General features: G+C 39.2%; 1 protein-coding gene across 2 annotated transcripts in view; it reads left to right on the forward strand.

Moving 5' to 3' along the window:
• The first annotated feature begins 12 nt into the window (after positions 1–12).
• The window catches only part of Vps37a (VPS37A subunit of ESCRT-I), a 33,696-nt gene continuing 14,542 nt past the window's right edge, over positions 13–19,166 (forward strand). The window contains exons 1-4 of one of the 2 annotated variants that reach the window (XM_028768153.1): positions 13–404; positions 14,310–14,384; positions 15,734–15,848; positions 16,522–16,622. In XM_028768153.1, coding sequence (XP_028623986.1) covers positions 280–404; positions 14,310–14,384; positions 15,734–15,848; positions 16,522–16,622 — 416 coding nt within the window. In that variant the 5' untranslated portion in view covers positions 13–279. The remainder of the gene's footprint in view (positions 405–14,309; positions 14,385–15,733; positions 15,849–16,521; positions 16,623–19,166) is intronic. The other variant, XM_028768152.1, reaches the window with a different exon arrangement.

Genomic DNA, 19,166 nt, shown 5'->3' on the forward strand with positions numbered 1-19,166 from the left:
GGCCAGGTGACTGACGCCGGGTGGAGCAGCTCCGGGCAAAGCGACGGGCCTAGCTTGCTGACCGGGTGGTGTTGTGCCGGGAGCGCACCGGGTTCTGTCCAGCCGCCCGCAGTGGTAGCTCGTCCCTCCGGAGCCAGAGACTCGCGAACGCGGCGTGTGGGAGACGGCGCGGTCTCTGGCGCCCCGGCCGTGCTCGGTCGCCGGGGAACCACTGGGCTAAGCGAGGAGCAGCAGCAGGCCGGAACCTTCTAGGGCCTCGGGCCCGGGGACCCGAGGAGGATGAGCTGGCTCTTTCCCCTGGCCAAGAGCGCGTCCTCCTCCGCGGCCGGGTCCCCTGCTGGCCTCACCAGTCTCCAGCAGCAGAAGCAGCGGCTGATCGAGTCACTCCGGAACTCCCATTCCAGGTGACTGGTGGCTTTGACCGCGGGTAAAGTAGGACGGGAGGGCGGGCTGCCTGCAAACACCCGTGCAGCTCCGCAGGTCACTAGGCCAGCTGCCTCCTGTTGATAGTCCTTCCGGTGGGTTAGGCGCTTGCTTCCCTAGTGTGTCCCTGGTGCCCCACCACTGGCTGTTCAGCTCCTCTCTTGACTTGCTCATCTCCACTGACCAAACGGAGTTATCGCTCTTCTTTATCTATATCCAGCATCCCTAGCTCCCACGCTAATTTTCTCTTTGATGCACATGATTGTAGCATTGCCTTCGAATTATTAACGCGCTGACACTTGGCTAGAGACAGTTGGGAAGATAAATTCCCAAGTTTTACAAACTGGAATATTTAACTGTGGCAACGTCGAAGGAAAGGCAAGCCAGTGTTTTTAGTTAACTCTGTCCTGGCGATAATCCTTTTGAGTCTGTAATTAAAGCTTACCCTGTTCCAATAACCTCTCTCTGTATTGTAATTGTTAGAGCCTTTAGACTTCTCACTTTCTTCGATTTGGGTCCACATTTAGGACTTGCCATCCAACCTTCTGAGTTTGCTTATTGTATCGTAGTCAAACTAGAAGTACAAGAATTCAGATTATTTCGACTTTTTTAAAATGTAAAATTGTTTGCTGTAATCTTTTTTAAATTAGATATGTCCGTGGCTGCTACAGGCATTCAAATACTAGAGCTGCTTTGTAGTATATGAGTTCTACAGTTAATTAACAGCTTCACGGCATATTTTATACAGCATATTAGATAGAGGCCAACATGGTTAAACTCTAGCCTTTCAAAAACGTTGTGACATTCTACACATTATAATATGTAATATTTTACTGTATTATACAGTATGTGTGTGCTCACACATACTGTTGTTTTAAATGAAATTGTCAAAAGAAAAATTCACTACAAAATCAGAACGAGGCCTGTTGCTGACTGAACTGAGTTTCTTGGTTGTCAGATTCATTTGTGGTTGTAGGAAAGTTTCAAAAAGTCATTTATTGTCTTTTTAAGTAGAAAAGAGTAGCCATCCTTTATCGGTGGTTTTATTGTGGAAAACTAAACTCATAAAGTTCTTCCAAGTGTCGGGTGTGATGGCTCTTCCTCACTCACAGTAAGGTCATGATCCACGCATGCTCTTAAAGCTTTAGGCTGGCTACACGAGAGAAGCATAATAGGCTTATTTAAGCAAAATTTTATGTGGCATAGAGCTTTCATAAATGAAGGCCCAGAGTCCCAAGGAAACCTTTTTGTGCTTAGGAGTAGGCAGATGGGTAGGGATATGTTTGGACAAAAGGGCATGATCTAATGGTGGTTGACTGAAATGGAGGAACCCAGCAAGTCCTGTGCTTGGGTTTGTTTGCTTATTTGTTTTTGGTTTTCAAAGCAGGGTTTCTCTGTGTAGCTCTAGTTGTCCTGGACTCTGTAGACCAGACTGGCCTTGAACTCAGGGATTTGCCTGTCTGCCTTCCAAGTGCTGCCAGTCTTCGTATTCTAATCTGTACTTCCGTGCTGCATTCCGTTTACCCTGTTAGAGGGACAGAACCCCTCTAGAAAGCTGATTTTCTAAGAGTGGCCTTTCTAGGTGTTTGGTTTCTTTTTATCATCCATGAGGAAAGGGAACTTTTGTTTTTATGACTACTTTCAGAGGAAAATGTAGGGTAAGAGGTAAGAAGACAGCAGGAGAATTTGCTTCTAAGGCTTCAAAGTCTCCCTTAGTTCAAGGGACTCAGCATGCTCAAGTGCTATACTTATGATGATAGCAATTTCTGAACTCCAACAACACTCCTTTTGTGTGTGTGTACTAATCTTTGAACTAGAAATTATGGGCAGGTGACATTATCTACACATACTGTAGAACATCATAACCCTAAGTATTTGATTCTTGTAAGTTCTTGAGATTTTAATTGAAATACTTTAAACTTACAAATTAGATATGAATAAATCTAAACATTTAAGTATCTCTTAAACACTTTAACAAATTCTTACCTTCTTCAAAAGGTTAGATGAATTTCATAACTTTTTTTTTTCTTTTTTAAATGAGTGATGCCCTGCAGGAACAAGAAGGGTTCTATAACTAAGACTGTCATAGAAAACTAAAAGGTTGGCTGGACAGTGGTGGCACACGCCTTTAATCCCAGCACTTGGGAGGCAGAGGCAGGCGGAGTTCTGAGTTCAAGGCCAGCCTGGTTTACAGAGTGAGTTCCAGGACAGCCAAGGCTATACAGAGAAACCCAGTCTCGGAAAAAAAAACAAAAACAAACAAAAAAGAAAACTAAAGGGTTAACCAAAGCGAAAGGACACGTTTAAGTCCTCTGTAAAACTGAAAGTGGAAGTTCTATAGCTTAGACTCAAGAGCTAATCTTCTAGATAATAATAATCACATTATTAAGTTTACCACTAAAACAGTGGTTCTCAACCCTCCTAATGCTGCTACCCTTTAATAAAGTTCTTCATGTTCTGGTGACCCCCAACCATAAAATTATCTTTGTTGTTACTTCATGTTGTGAATCATAAAGTAAATATCCGATATTCAAGTTATCTATGTGACCCAACCCTTGTGAAAGGGTCACTCAGTCCCCAAAGGAATTATCACCCACACCGGTTGAGAACCACTGCATTAAAACTTCTGAGTTAATATGTAGAAAACCAAATTCTCCTAACTCCTTGAAAAAGTTGACTTCGGAAGAGATTATTGCTTTCCTTTCCATTTCCTCTGAAATCTTTAAAGAACACCTGTAAGTGTTCTCTGTTTATAATCTGAGTTGGTGGAGGCCCTTTCAACCCCGGGAGGTGGAAATAATCGGTGATGATCTTAACTCACACTCTCACTTCTTTTGTCATGGGAATAGGACCCCTCTTCTTCCTCTTCCTCCTCTTCTTCCTCCTCTTCCTCCTCCTCCTCCTCCTCCTCCTCTTCCTCTTCCTCCTCTTCCTCCTCCTCCTCCTCCTCCTCCTCCTCCTCTTCCTCCTCCTCTTCTTTTTGTGGTCTTTTCCTTTGTCTGTTTGCTGTTGGTTGTTCATTGACTCACAGGGAGCCACCTGCCTCTGCTTGTACACTGCTGGGAGGTAGGACTCTGATAAATAGAAGTCCGAGGGAAAGTCCAGGTTTTCTCAATAGTATGAGCAGTGTGGGAAGAAAATCAAATGGGAGGAAAAATGCTTCATGTGTTTTAGATACTGTGTTCATGGGACTTCTGGAACTGTTTTGGATTGTGATTGAAGGCTGACAGCTAATGTAAAATAGGAGGACAAGATTTTCCTGCTAAATTAATCAACTCTGGAGCAAACCTCCTTTCCTCTGTGGTGTACTTAGTGTTTAAGATAGATAATTCCTCACTGGTGATGTGACTTTCACCCTCTTTTTCAGTAACTTGTGTTTGTGGTGTTCCTTGCTAACCAGGTTAATATGTAAAGTCTCCAGAAGTGAAGCTGTTGAGTAGAATTTCTCTGTGTTGCACTCACAGTTAGAAAATACTCCAAATGGATGATGACTGTTCTAAACAGATCTCTCTTTTCTCAATATCTAAAGTTAATTAGCCTCTTTATTAATTTCTTTATCTCTTAAACAACCTAAAGCTATGCTATGAGTAGTAACTATTATTTTTAATTAACCGTAAATTCAAAGTTATAAAAGTAATAAGCCATCTTTATTACCTTTACCTGGATCTCCTAGGTAAAAGGCTCTGCATTGATTTTAATACTAATTAATTATATAATAATGGGAGTGCTGCTTTGTTTGCATATTCAACAAGAGTATATTAAGTTGTTTATGATGGCATAAGAATTTTGTTTTCCTTTTGTATAACTAATAGACTCCTAATGAAAGAAAGCCAAGAAGTCAGGAGCTTCAGATGGGTCACACACGCCCTGTAATCCTTACATGCCTTATGACCACTGAACTGAAAGGATTGACTGCCTGATTGCTCTTTGCTCTACTCAGTTTAGAAAGTCAGTTGATTCCTCAAGCCTCTCAATGGAATGACATTCTTAAAGGCACAAAACAAAATGAATCCCAGCATTGTAGACCTATAGGGGGTGCACAAAGGAATAGAGCAGAGGTTCTCAGCCTTCTTAATGCTACCAGCCTTTGATACAGTTCCTCATGTTGTGGTGACCCCAACCATAAAATTATTTTTGTTGCTACTTCATAACTGTAATTTTGCTACTGTTGTGAATTGTAATGCAAATATCTGTGTTTTCTGGTGGTCATAGGAGATCCCTGTGAAAGGGTCATTCAGTTCCCAAAGGAATAAAGACCCCACAGGTTGAGGACTGTTGGAATAGGAGCTTTGTAATCAAACTGTCCTAGATTTCTGGTTGTAGTTCTAACACATACTAGATACACAGTCTGTAAAGCATTCAGTTCTTCCAATTATCCACTTTCTGTCTGTGGTTCTTATATATAATCCCAGTGCTGGGATGGATGCGAGGTCAGATGTGGCTCACAGAGTCCCTTTTATTTAAACCTAAATCCTGTAACTTCCCTTGAGAGTGGGCTTTTGTGTAGTTGTTGACTGAGAGCTTTAAGCATTGTTCTTTGTTCATAGTGTAAGGTTGTACTCTTTAGCTCACTGATTTCTAGTAAGTCTTTCTACAGATTTTACTCTCAGTTTGTAAGACTTAGAAACATCGAACCATAATAAACTTGTAATAAGAGGATATATGTTATCTTTTAACCTCTTCTATTATTTTTATTGAAGGATTCATATTCAGTATTTAAAGCTGAAACTTTATGTTAAAATTTCTAATATAAGAATATTTCTAAAATATTCTTTTGAAAGACTTTATTTTTGGAGCATTGAATTAAATGTAATGCGTATCCCTAACCCCCATCATAACTCTTGTAACTTTTCTTTTAAAAATAGGAACATCTAGCAACAATCTTTATATAACAACATTTACTTCAAGTTAACAGCAAATGTCCTCTGTGCTACTCTGGCCTCTTCCCATTTTACCATTCTCTATTGTATAAGCTGCTGTATATTCTCACACATTCCCTAGCCACTATAGGCATTTGAGGTTAACTTGTTGCCATAAAACATTTCATAAGAGGAAGAATAAGGAGATGTTGAGCTCCCCAGAGGCCTCCCTCAAAAGGGGCCAATCATGGGCTAAAATCTCTACTGTGAGATAAAATGAAGCTACTGAGAAGTAGAGTCCTTGTGTGACTGTTCCTAAGACAGTATGGAAAAGCCACTGGTTTGGAAAAATTTGGACCAAGGGCTTGTGAAAGCCTAGGATTATAGATAGGACTTAAATGGGCACCTGGTAGGCATTCAGAAGACCAGTCTGGTGATAGAGAAATACAGAGACAGTAGAAGTCAAGCCGATAGGTAGGAACTGTAGGGTGTCTGAGCAGAGGCAATCAGCAAGCAGAAACGTAGCTTTCTGGAAACTTTATGGGAAACTGAGCTTAAAGCAAATGGAGTAGTGTTTTTGATATAGGAAATTTCAAAATAGCACAGCATTCAGGTAGCAGCATAGATACTCTTGAAAGCAAACACATTTGAAAGAAAGAATTGGAAATTTTGAGACTAGCCAGAAAAGGAGCATGGTTAAAGGTATAACCAAAAGCTGCCACACATGGTGGGAGTCCCAGCTTTCAGCAGACAGAGGCAGGAGCACTGTATGTTTAATGCCTGCCTAGAAAACATGGTAAAACCTTGTCTCAGAAGTAAAAACTTGAACAAGAACAAAAACTTGTAGTAAAGGTTCAGTTAAAGAGATTAAGCTCATTAAGACAAATAATAAATCCAAGTGTCACTCACTGGGACAGTAGGAGGGTTCCATTTCTGACAAGTTGGCCCTGTTTTCTGACCTGTGATGAGGCAGCACATGGTGACAGCAGCATGTTGCACAACTGTTCATTGGATAGCAAGGTTAAAAACAGAATCAGAAACTCTAGTCCTATAATCTTTAAGGCACATGCTTCCAGTAACCTAAATCCCTCAGTCAGTGGGCTGGGCACTTTGTTAACCTCACATTTCCAGTACCAGTGCTGGGACCAAGCCTTGTCACTTGGGCCCCTCTGGAGAACATTTCCAGCCTAAACCGAAGCAGGCACTCTTGTTTTATTTTGCATGTGAAGCTTTTTCAAGAGTGTGTTCTCCAGTTCCCTTTCCCTCGTTGCTAAGTCTTGGTTGACTTTTAAAGTTCCTGAGTGAAGCTCTCCCACTCTGTCCTCCGCCCTCTGCCCTCCGCCTGTGTCTCCTGTGTCCATGATCATTATCCTGTGTGTTTAGAACATTGCTGAGAAGATAGTAGGAAATAAGTAGGTAGATGTCACACAGCTCTGAAAACAAACAAAATCAAGGAGGTGACTTTAGAATTTCTTATCTGTGTACTCCAAGAGACTGATTTAGGCTGAAGTATTTTCCAAATAACACACACCATTTACTTAAGTTATGTATTTTAAAATTCTTAGTTTTTCATGTTCATATCACCTGCATATTTATACTGATATATGTACATGCTTATTAATTTGTTCTTATGAAGATATTAAGTGAACAAACTTGAAATCTTTTCTTTTCCTTGAGGTTTGTTTTGTTTTTTGTTTTTATTTTTGTTTTCTGGTTTGTTGAGTTAGGTTCCTTCTAATTTTTTTTTTCCCTTTGAAAGCTTTTTGGTGCTCTTATTTCTGCTTTTGAGATTTCTTTCTACTTGTTTATGGTTTCTTTATCTGTTCACTCTAACTTGCCTGTGGTAAAGAAGGGAATAGAATGGCTATTTCTATACTGGGCGGGAGTCAGTAACTTCCTGCAGCATGGCCATTCTAAAGTTTCTCCTGTATACACTGGAACAAGCAGAGAAAAGAGAAAGGACCTTCCTTCTCCCAGCAGATTCTTGTTTTGCATGGCCTGGGTTCTAGAGAAGACTTCACACCGCTCCTCACTTTGCATTGGTCCCATGTGTGGGAAGGAAGGTACTTTTTCTTTTCTTTTCTTTTCTTTTCTTTTCTTTTCTTTTCTTTTCTTTTCTTTTCTTTTCTTTTTTCTTTTTAAATTTTCTGTCCTTTCAATTAAATTTAAAAAAAGGTTTCACTGTGTTGCCCTGTCTGTTTGACCAAGCTGGCCTGGACAGTGGTGATCCTCCTGCCTCTTCCTCCCATGTGTTGAGATTACAGGCATGTACCACCTGCCTGCCTTTCATCTTTCACTTGCAAGCTTCCTCACATTTTCATGTCTGCTATGGTAATATTTACTTTTCATCTTGTTATTAATTTACTTTTTAGAAATTATTTGGACATTTTAAAAAAGATTTATTTGGTAAATGAAAATTGAATCCTTTTGAGAGGTTTACTTATGAACGACAATTCGAATTACCTGTAGGAGTGTATGTGGTATCTTGAACTGTTCTTCCCAAGAGTCACCTAACTTTCCCATCAAACTGAATGCTCCTAGAGACATAGCCATTTCAGTATTCCCATTTTCCTGAAAATTACTGGGTGCATAGTATCTGTTCAGTTTTACTGTATTTAGGAAAATCTTTATGAACAGTAAATAGAAATCAAACAATAAACAATTGCTTATTTTTTAAAGACAACTTTTAGCTATAACTAATCCATGTTTTGAATTCACATTTAGGAACTACCAAAATGTGAGACCAATTAATTATATATTCTGACTAACAGAAGTTTAAACATTATAGATTTGATTCTTTTATGTGTATGAGTGATTTGCCTGCATGCATGTAAAGTGCATCATATGTGTGCGTGGTACTGACAGTGAAAAAAAGGCATTAGATTTCCTGGAACTGTATGTAGTTAAAGCTGGCTGTGAGCTGTCTGCCGAGTGAGTGTTTGGGACTGAATCTAGGTCCTCTACAGGAGGAAGAAGTGCTCTTAACTGATGAACCACCTCTCCAGACCAAACATTTTATATTGTAGGTTTATATAGCTCCAAAGATTTAGAAACACTTGAAGAAAAGCTTTAGTGGTAGGGTACTCCCTTCTATATGCTAGGCTCCCTGAGTTTTCCCCTTTCTATATTAGTGTGTCTACTGCTGTTGTCATTGTTAGCCTTTTGTTTAGCCAGTTGTTATAATGAGTGAAACTGCCCTATCATTTCTAGGAGACACAACATCACAGAGGATTTTCTGGTTCTCTGGCTCTTACAATCTTCTGCTTCCTCTTCTAAGACAGTCCCTGAGCCTGCGGTGCAGAAGTTGTGTTGTAGATCTATCCACTTGGGCTGAGTACCCCAAGATCAGTTGTACCTGCATTTGACCAGATTGATACAAAGGAATGTTCAGCCCTCAATGGGACATCTACATCAAAATCCTCTCCTCCTAAGGCCCAGGGACCATTGTGAAAAGGAGGGGGAAAAAACGACACTGTAAGAGCTAGATGTGGTGGATAACACAGGGTAACAATATCCTCCAGAGACAGCAAGGCAGCTATACATATGAATACAGAGCAATTGTGACATGTGTTGGGGGCACAGAGAAGAACTAAGAGCCCCGGGAATGTTAATCATGCAGGTGTGTCTCCTCAATGGAGGAGATAAAGTCAAAAACCTGCATTCCATCCAGAAAGCTGACAGTGGATTTTGTTAATAACCTGATGACCTTTTTGCTATCTGTGTGTGTGTGTGGGGGGGGGAACCTCACCCAAATTCCCCAGAATGATTATCTCAGACTCTTCCCACCCTAGACCATTACCCAGCCTTACGGAAGGTGTCACATGTACTTTGTAGCCTGGTATAGAACCCACCCTCATGAACACATGTATTCTATAAGAGTCTGTAAGTAGTCACACCTTAAGCTTTATTGTGGACCTAGAAATGGACTGATTGTTGCCTGAAACCCTTTACTGAAATTGTACCATGTTTTATATGCTGACAATGAACTGTCTGCCATTAGACTCCCCAAGTCCGATCCAGGTTGATAAAGTCAGTCTGCATGGGGCAGGGATGGGGGGCATCTTTCACTTCTCTGCATGGATACCTGCAGGGACTTCCTCATGCAAGCAAAAACCACATGCACGCTTAAGTCAGGCCAAATACTAAAGTCCCCTTAGTAACAGCTGCTGCTGAAGAAAGAGAGTCTGCTTTCTTTAAAGCCATCACCTCTGGTATATAGTTGGTAGGTAAATCAACCAAGCTCTAGTGGAAGGCCACACACTCAAGAATATATGGATAGCACAAACTAGATTTGATGGTTAAAAAAAAAAAAAAAAAGATGCCAAGTGAGTGGATAGGGAAGGGGGATAGACCTGGGAGAAGTATGGGGAAGTAAATATGATCAAAACACTTTGTACAGAACTTTCAACTAATACAAATTTAAAAAGAAAGAAATAGCTCAGAGAATTCAAACAGATAATCAGTTTCAGAAAATACATGATTTTATGAAAGCTTTTCTTTGGGTACTGGTTTTAGTTGATACCTTCCTCTCCTTTATGAATACCATATAATTAAATCAAACTCCTAACTTACTTTATTCCTCCATAGTACAATATGTCACCGCACAAGGAATCAATAGTGAAAGAATCTTCCATCGGTTCAAGTCAAGTAGAGCACTTTGCGACTGAAAGCAAGGGCTTATTAAAGATAGATTTCCTAGGTTCAAATCCCACTTAGACCATTTTACTTGGTGTGATGATTTGAATAAAACTGACCCCTATAGGCTCATATATTTGAATGCTTAGTCATCAAGGAGTAGAACTCTTTGTGAAGGATTAAGAGGTGTGGCCTAGTTGGAGGAAGTGTGACACTGGAGGTAGGATTTGAGGTTTCAAAAGCTCATGCTAGGCCTAGTTTTCTCCCCTGCAGATTAGGTACAGCACCATGCATGGTGCCATGATGATAAATGGAATAAACCTTCGAAACTGTAAGCAATTCTCCAGCTTAATATGTTCTTTTATAAGAGTTGCATTGGTTATGGTGTCTCTTCACAGCAGTAGACTAATGACTAAGACCCTTGGTATGGGATCAAGTGAAAGTTATTGAACCATTTTTTCTAGTGAAAGATGGTGATAATAGATCACAGAGGCCTTGTGATGCTGTCTGATTAAACACGATCATACATGTAGAGACTGCAGAAGGTTACGAGGCAAATCACTGCTCAGTGTGTTGCTATCTTTAAAGAAAGCATTTATAAAATTCACCTAAATTGTACCTCTTGGATTTGTGATAAAAAAATTTTTTTAACTTCCTAACATTTTTAGTCATTTTCAGAATTTTATTTAAAAAAAACCCAAAAATCAGGAAACTATTTAAATGCAAACTACCAGTGGAGGGAAACAATCATAGTCCTACCCAGCTGTGAGACTTATAAATCACAATAATGACCAGCATGTCAAGATTTCCATAATGATCAGCATGTCAGATCATGCCAGTACTGGAAACCTAGCAACTACCCAGGCTAGTGATGCCATGGATCTTGGTGGAGAACCTATTACCTCTACTTTACTAAGCCAGGATAATTCCTAACTGCAGTCTAAATACTTACCTCATACCCACAGATAAGTACAGCTCTCATCCTTCATCAAAGAAGCTTCTCTTTGCAATAGACACAAACTATTAGATAAAATCATAACTGGTCAAATGCAGGAACAACTGATCTTGGGGTACTCAGCCCAAGTGGATAGATCTACAACACAACTTCTGCACCTCAGGCTCAGGGAATGTCTTAGAAGAGGGAGCAGAAGATTGTAAGAGCCAGAGGATTTCTGTGTTCATGTGAATAGCTGCCTTGCTGCGTCTGGAGGATATTGTTACCGTGTGTTATCCACCACCTCTAGCTCTTACAGTGGTTTTTTGGGTGTTTTTTTTTTCCCCTCCTTTTCACAATGGTCCCTGAGCCTGAGGAGGAGAGGATTTTGATGTAGATGTCCCATTGAGGGCTGAACATTCCTTTGTCTCTTGTTCTCTTTATCTTGGACAGTTGTAGGTCTCTATTAATCACCATCTATTCCAAATAGAAGCTTTTCTGATGAGGTTTGAGAAGTGTATTCATCAGTGCGTCTAACATTAACTCAGTAGGAGTCAGTTTACTTCTATGTCATGTAGCTTTTCTCCCCTAGCCCTAGGAACCTGTTTAGCTGCAGGTTCTTGTCCCCGTATTGGTGCTAGGTGTGGGTATCATGTTGTAGACAGGGATGGAAACACAATCCAGTATGCTTGTGCCTCTACTGCACCAGAGCACGTACTGTACTGGCCAGTCATCATTGTAGCTGTCAGGGCTCATAGATGGATATGATTGATTACTTTTCTCCTTCAACAAGAATTTGATGGTAAGACCCTGTCAGCATGGCCCAGCAGGTATGTGTGTGTGAGGGAGCATAGGACAGGCAGAATCAGCAGAAAGCTTATCATAATGGACAAAGTCAGCAGGAACCTAATCAAGCAATATTGTACAAAAGAACACAGGATATCGAAAGTGTGTCACAAACTGAACACATGAATGGCCTTGGGACTGATAACCATAGTCCTTTTGGGGGAGGAGTTGGCTTCCCAGGATCAGAAGTTGCAGCTAATCCCCCAAGGCCTGGGCTTCAGCCCATTACTAGCCTTACCACACATATTTCTAGTTTTAGACAAGGAACTACATTCCTTCTCCATATACATCAGGACTTCAGGAAAACCATTGGTTCACCCTGGCTTCCACTTCCAGTACCTGTTGCTAAAGACACCATATATTTGAGTCATAGAACAAAGAAAAATCAAGCTGATTCTGACGTGGAAACTTCATCCTTATGGTTAGCTTTCCTAGTGCTAGAAGGGTCTACAAATGCTACAGAAGGAGAAAAGTAACCATCAAATTTCTTACCTGTATCTTATTAGTGACAGCATCATTCCATAGAGTATTAGAGGAAAAAGCTTATTTACATCAGGATTGTCCATAGCTTGATCCTAATTGTGGTGGTTTAAATGAGAATGGCTCCCATAGGCTCATATATGTGAATGCTTGGTCCTCAGTTGATGGTGGAAGAGTTAGGAGGTAGAGGTATGGCTTTGTAGACAGTGTTTCTCAACCTGTGGGTCAAGAACCCTTTGGGGTTGAATGACCCTTTTGCAGGAGTCACTTAGGACTATTGGAAAGCAAATATTTACATTATGATTCATAATGGTAGCAAAATTACAGTTATGAAGTAACTGTGAAAATAATTTTATTTAGTTGGAGATCATCACAACATGAGGAACTGTATCAAAGGGTCGCAGTATTAAGAATGTTGAGAACCACTGTCCTATAAGATATGCCACTGGAATGGGAATTTGAGGTTTCAGAAGTTCCATGCCAGGCCCAGTTTCTCTCTGCCTCCTACCTATAGATTAAGGTATAAGCTCTCAGCTACAGATCTGGCACCATACCTGCCTCCTGCCATAGTCCCCACCATGGTGGTCAGGGCTGATCCTCTGAAACTCTGAACAAGACCCTATTTAAATATTTGTTTTGTTTTTTGTTTTTAATAAATTGACTTGGTCATAGTGGTGCCTTACAGAAATATAAAAGTAATACTTAGAAGTCTTTCAAAGTATATAAGATTTACATATTTGAGGGGTTAGGTTTTTATTAAAGGCTTGAAAACATAATAGTCCAATAATTAGGAAAATAAATAAACTCTATAAAAGCTGTTAGTTTGAAATAACTAAAATAACAGAAAGTAGATCATTATGCATTTGCTAGTCCAGTCAAAGATTCTTAAATACTAAGTATCAACTACCGAGTACTAGTTAGTGTGTTTTCCCTTAGAAACATTATGAATGTCAGCATTTCAAGTGAGCTCCCGAAGGCTCCATATTTCTTAGATTTTAGTTATAAACATACCTATAATCAATCATAAGATAAACTGCTTGTAGGGTGTCAAATATAAGGCTTTATGTTGGGAACTCTGCTCTGATAGTGATAATGACACCCAAAGTAGTAGCTCAAATAAGATAAAAGCTTATTTTGATCTCACATAAAATAATCTTAAGTGAGGGATGCATCGCGATACTTGTTTTTAATCCCGGTACTCGGGGCAGAGGCAGATAGACCTCTGTGAGGACAAGACCAGCCTGGTCTACATTGGGAGTTTAAGGACATTCAAGGCTTATATACATGTGTGTGTATGTATACATATATATTTTAAGACTTGTATCAAAGAAAAAAGGCAAACAAACATTTTGCTGACAATTTCATATTCATCAAGGAGTCCAGCTACTTGTTTTATTACTGTGCAATGCCTGCTGCCCATTTATAGGGTCACTCATGGCTCAAAGTGGCTACTACTGTGCAAGCCTGGCATCCAGGGGGAAGTGGGAAGAAGGCAAGAAAGACAGACAGAAACCCTAGTATTGCCTGTCTTTCAATTCCATTGTAAGCTGCTTCTCTGGAACTCCACCTCACTACTAACCTATATTTTTATTGGATGAGACTAAAGTCTTTAACAACAGCTAGTTACCAGAAAGACTAGAGTATGACTAGTCAGAATAAAATCAGGCTTCTTTGTGGAAGAAGAGGCGAGATGGAAAGCAGCCAGCAGCTATCTTGCCACTCCAAGACACATTCATCTGAACCCAGACATCCCCAGCTGTCCATAAAGCTGGATAGTGACAGTTTACAGAACTCAGATACTTGTTGACCCATATTACCCAGAAGGCTTGCAGTTGCTTCTACTAATAATAATAAGTTGGAAAAATTATATTAAATCAATCTAAGATTAATTTGAGTTTTTCTCACCATCCTTCCAATATCCCTTGGATAGTTCAGAATATCATTGCCTATATATTTGATAAACCTCTCCAACTATGGCAGTTTTCTTTCTAGATACAAGTTATAGCACATACCCAAGTTCTGTGATTAAAATTAAAAAGTTTTAGTAGATATAGCATTTAACACTTGCATTTGATATTAATGTTTTTATAACATTGATCTCCTTTTTTATTTTTCCAAATTTTCTCTTACAGTATAGCCGAAATACAAAAAGATGTGGAATACAGATTGCCATTCACAGTAAACAACCTGACAATTAACATTAATATGTAAGTAGTGTTGGGTTTTTTTAAATATATATTGGGTTTTAATTTTTGCTTTCTATCTTAACAACTTGACAGTATTAGTTTGTGAATAGAATTGTAATTTATACTTCATGTAATAGGAGCTAACTATTTTCGTTTTGTCCTTTAGTTAATATCATAAATAAGCTGTTTAAATGAACTCATTCAAAGTAATATAAAATAGTGCTTAGTTTAGTGAAATAATAACTGTCATGGCTCATTGCTAACACAAGGACATGGGAGGCCTTATTCAATATTAGTTCTCTGAACAAATCTAAGAGTGGATATATAGTGCTGGCAAAAACTAACCAACTTCACAAATATGAGCTATATGAATCTGTATAGTAGCTTACAAATTAGGGTAGATTACAGACACATAATAAATGACAACAAACACGTACTCAGATTAGTTGGCTCCAAAGACGACTTACCGCCTCTTTTACAAAATAAACAAAACAAACAAACAAAACTTTATCTATAATCTATATAAACGAATTCTTCATATTTCTCTTCTAGTGTCCAGGTAGAGGTAGGTAGGAGAGGCCAACAAAATCTCACCTTTATTGTTTGTTTGTTTGTTTTTTTATAATGCTGTCAACAAATAATTTTCTTAGCAATTTGTAAGCAGAGAAGTTTAAAAAGAAATATCCTGAGTGTTGAAAATTTGAAAAACAGTTCTTTATTTAATAAACTTCTATTAAAGTGTTTCATAAACTAACCTTAATTTTGTAGTGTTTAAAACAGTTTGAACTTTTCACTTTTCTGAATTAAGAACTCTTTGTTCTTCAAAGTACATGATTTTCAGAGTGAGGAAAGAGATGTTAGTGCAGCACTTAATAATTACATAGATGAAGGCTCAGTGACAAGTGCAGTAGACACATACGCACATGCAAGCATGCACACACACACGCACATGCATGTTCACACACACAGCCAGAGCCATAATCTAAATAACCAGATGGAGTTTTGCATAATTTGCTTGATACAAGGTGTGGCCTAATTTTAACTGAGATTTTTTTATTCAGTAAATTATATTATCTTAGAAATCAATTCATTAACATGCTAAAAGGGCTGTTCTGTAATACATGGTGTCAATATTCTACATTAAAAAGAAACTGTTGTATTGAATTACTATATCTTATTGCCAAAACATAACCTTTTGTATATTTTCAGTCTGCTCAAAATCTATACTAAGGCACTTCTCACAAAAGAATTAATCCATATAAGTCAATGTGAAGGCTTAATTTGCTTTTGAATAATTTTGTTTTAGGATTATGGTCACATGTTGTAGATTTTTCATTTGTTTGTGTTTTCTTGTGTTATTCCTTTTCTAGATTACTTCCTCCACAGTTTCCTCAGGAAAAACCAGTGATTAGTGTTTATCCACCAATAAGACATCACTTAATGGATAGTCAAGGATTATATGTTACCTCTCCATTAGTAAGCAATGTACGTATGTGCTATAGTTTATTTCAGCATAATATGACACATTAATTACATTTTTATTATTCTTGAAATCTGATATGTACAGACATTTTCATCTTGAAATTAGTAATTTTAAATTTCTCTGGAGAATACTGTTTACTTAAGACTGTGACTTGAAGTTTTGGGATACAATGTGATTGATTAATGTGACAAGGTAAAACTTAATATACCGTGAGTATTTTACCTTTGAGCAATCAAATTATTGTTAAGTGTGAGAGTATTTTAGTCCCATTATTGCTTGAGTAGACTCTTAACCTGATACTTGCAGTACTGATTCTATCAGACAATGTTGTAAGTCATGTTGACGCAGTGCTCTTGTTTTCCTGTGTATTCTTTCTTCATTTTGTGTGTGTGAGTGTTGTGCCTTCCGTGTATGTGCACCACATGTATGCAGGGCCCCTAGCAGCCGGAGGTCACGTAAAGCTGCACTTAGAGATGAGCTGCCATTAAGGTGCTAGGAACTGAACCTGGGGCCTCTGCAAAAACATGAAGTGCCCTTATCCACGAGCCATCACTTCAGCCCCCTTTTCTATTTATTCTTGCCTGCAAACATTGGTTAAGATTTAGAGTGACACATGAAATTTTGTTACCGCTTTTTGAGAGGGTTTCTATCATTATGTATTACTGTTATTTTCAGTTTACAATGCACTCAGATCTGGGAAAAATTATTCAAAGTCTTTTGGATGAGTTCTGGAAGAATCCTCCAGTTTTAGCTCCTACTTCAACAACATTTCCATAGTAAGTATACAAATAGTATGTAACCTTAGGACATATTTTCGTTTATCATGATTAAAAAATAGCTTAAAGAAATTGAAGTGATGTTTAAATGAGAGATTGCCTCATAGTCACCTTCATGCCCATAAGGCCACAGTTTTCAGAAGGCTGTGTCATCTTTTTGTAGCGGATCGTCCACCCCCCTTTGTGATGGTAGTTACACGGCACTATTCTTGAATTTCATGTTCAAGAATATGAGTATTCTTCAAGTACTTATTGGTCTGTTACTATAATAGATGAAGATTTTTGCTCTTAGAATTTTTTCCTCCTCCTCTTAGTGAAATTACATCTGAGTAAGTCTATTTGATATTTTTGTTACATGACTCTTGAGTATTAACCATGGCAGAGCCAAACATTCTTTTTAGCCTTTTTTGTTCTGTCATACCAGGTAGGTGACTTCTAGGCTGTTTAGTTGGTTGGTTGTTTTCCTTGTTTGTTTTCTTTTCTCCTACTCTTTTCCTTGTTAGGTACCCTTCATTTCTGTCTCACAGGCCTCATCCACTGATGTCCCTTTATTGTTTCCCCAGGTTTTCCTTTGCTGGTGTGGCTTTAAGTGTGAATGAGGTGAAAACTCACTGAATTCTCTTGTCTGACAATTTTTGTTACCCGAATACTAAGACCTTAGTGGAGGCTGTCAGCTATTGCCATTGAGGGTGGCCTGGTTTTTCCTCATAGCGTGCCACGTGTAAAGAGGGCAGAGCAGCCAAGTAGAAGCTGTGCTTCCTGTTTAGATCTAGATGTGGGTGGGTGTTACCATCATCATTTCTGCTGCGGGTTAAGTCCACTCAAGCTGGAAAGGGAGAAGATACAGAATTCTGTCTCTCACTAGTGTGGAAGAATTGAAGAAAAGCCTGTGTTTGTGGGAAGTATGCACTGGAAATCTTGCAATAGCTGTTTTTAAAAACACAGTCTGCTGTAGCTCTGATCACAAGAATTCACCTCTGTTCTATATGCAAAACCACATTCAGGCTTTCTCAAGAGTTTTCCACAGTTCAGTATATTATAGACTGAGGCTCATGTGTAGATTGGACTTTTATTATCTAAAATGTGTTTAGGTATAGCAGAGGTTCTTCAGTTGTGTTCCCCAAGAACAGCTCTTAGACTGAGGAATGGTAGATTAAAATGACAAGATCACTGCTCCACACATAGCAACATACAATGGTGGAACAAGCCTGTGATACTCACTGTAGGCTAGCCTATCCATAATGAAGAAATGCAGGAATTCTGTAATCCAGCTGGGCTCACTGCTTTGATATAGCCATGGTTTTGTTTGTGGCAATGACCCTTCATGAAATAAAACTTGATTTGTTTCTACTTTTGGACCATTGTTTCTATCAGATACACACCATGATTTAGTTGTTCTGCTCAAATATGGTCCTGTCTTGAATGTGTGAGGCCCTGATTCTGTCAGAAAGATAAAAGGAGGAGCGAGAAATGGCACTAGATATATTTTCTTTTTTATATTTAAGTGTGTGTCTTAGGGTTTCTGTTGCTGCAATGAAAACACTTTGATCAGAAAGCAAGTTGAGGAGGAAAGAGTTTATTCAACTTACACTTCCAGATCATAGTCCATCCTTGGAAGAAGTCAGGGTAGAAGTTCAAGCAGGGCTAGAACCTGGAGGCAGGAGCTGATGCAGAGGCTGTGAAGAGGTGCTGCTTGCTGGCTTGCTTCCTATGGCTTACTCAGCCTGCTTTCTTAAAGAATCTAGAACCACCAGCCCAGGGGTGAGACCACCCACAATGGGCTCCAACCCCTCCCCACCCCCATTGATCACTTATTGAGAGAATACCTTACAGTTGAATCTCATGGCAGCATTTTCTCAACTGAGGTTCCTTCCTCTTTGATGACTCTAGTTGTGTCAAGTTGACATATAAAACCAGCCAGTACAATGTGTGTGTCTGCATGTATACATACAGACACATGAGCACATATATGTGGGGGCCAGGGGTTGATGGCAGATGTCTTCCTCATTGGAGGTCTCATCTTACTTTTAGATTCAGTTTCTCACTAAGCCTTGAGTTCATCAGTTGTCTAGCTGGGCTGGCCAATGAGCTCCACGAATCTCCATCTCCATCTCTCACCCGTCATTCAGTACTAGGGCTACAGATGTATGTCTCTGTGCCTAGATTTTAACAGCTTAAGTCTTCATGCTTATGCACCAAGCACTTACTGACTGGGCCATTTTACCAAGGCAGCCATCAGATATATTAATGAGTTTAATCTAGAGTACATATAAGGAAGAGAGCAGTGTTTTCAAGAAAGCACTACCTAAAATTTGAGGTATGCTAATGTGAGGACATAGCAAAGCTATTTGTCATTTTTAAGTCTCAATGTTTATCTTTCAAGATAAAATGCCTGTCATAATTTCTAACCCCACATGCCTTTCAAGATTTGCCACTTCTCTGTCAAGAAGAAAAGCATGTTTTCTTCCCTCAGTTCTGGTCAGTAATCAATACAAGTGTGTGTGTGTGTGTGTGTGTGTGTGTGTGTGTGTGTGTGTGTGTGTG

This window comes from Grammomys surdaster, unplaced genomic scaffold (assembly GCF_004785775.1).
Source record: "Grammomys surdaster isolate TR1022 unplaced genomic scaffold, NIH_TR_1.0 185, whole genome shotgun sequence".
Taxonomy (NCBI): domain Eukaryota; kingdom Metazoa; phylum Chordata; class Mammalia; order Rodentia; family Muridae; genus Grammomys; species Grammomys surdaster.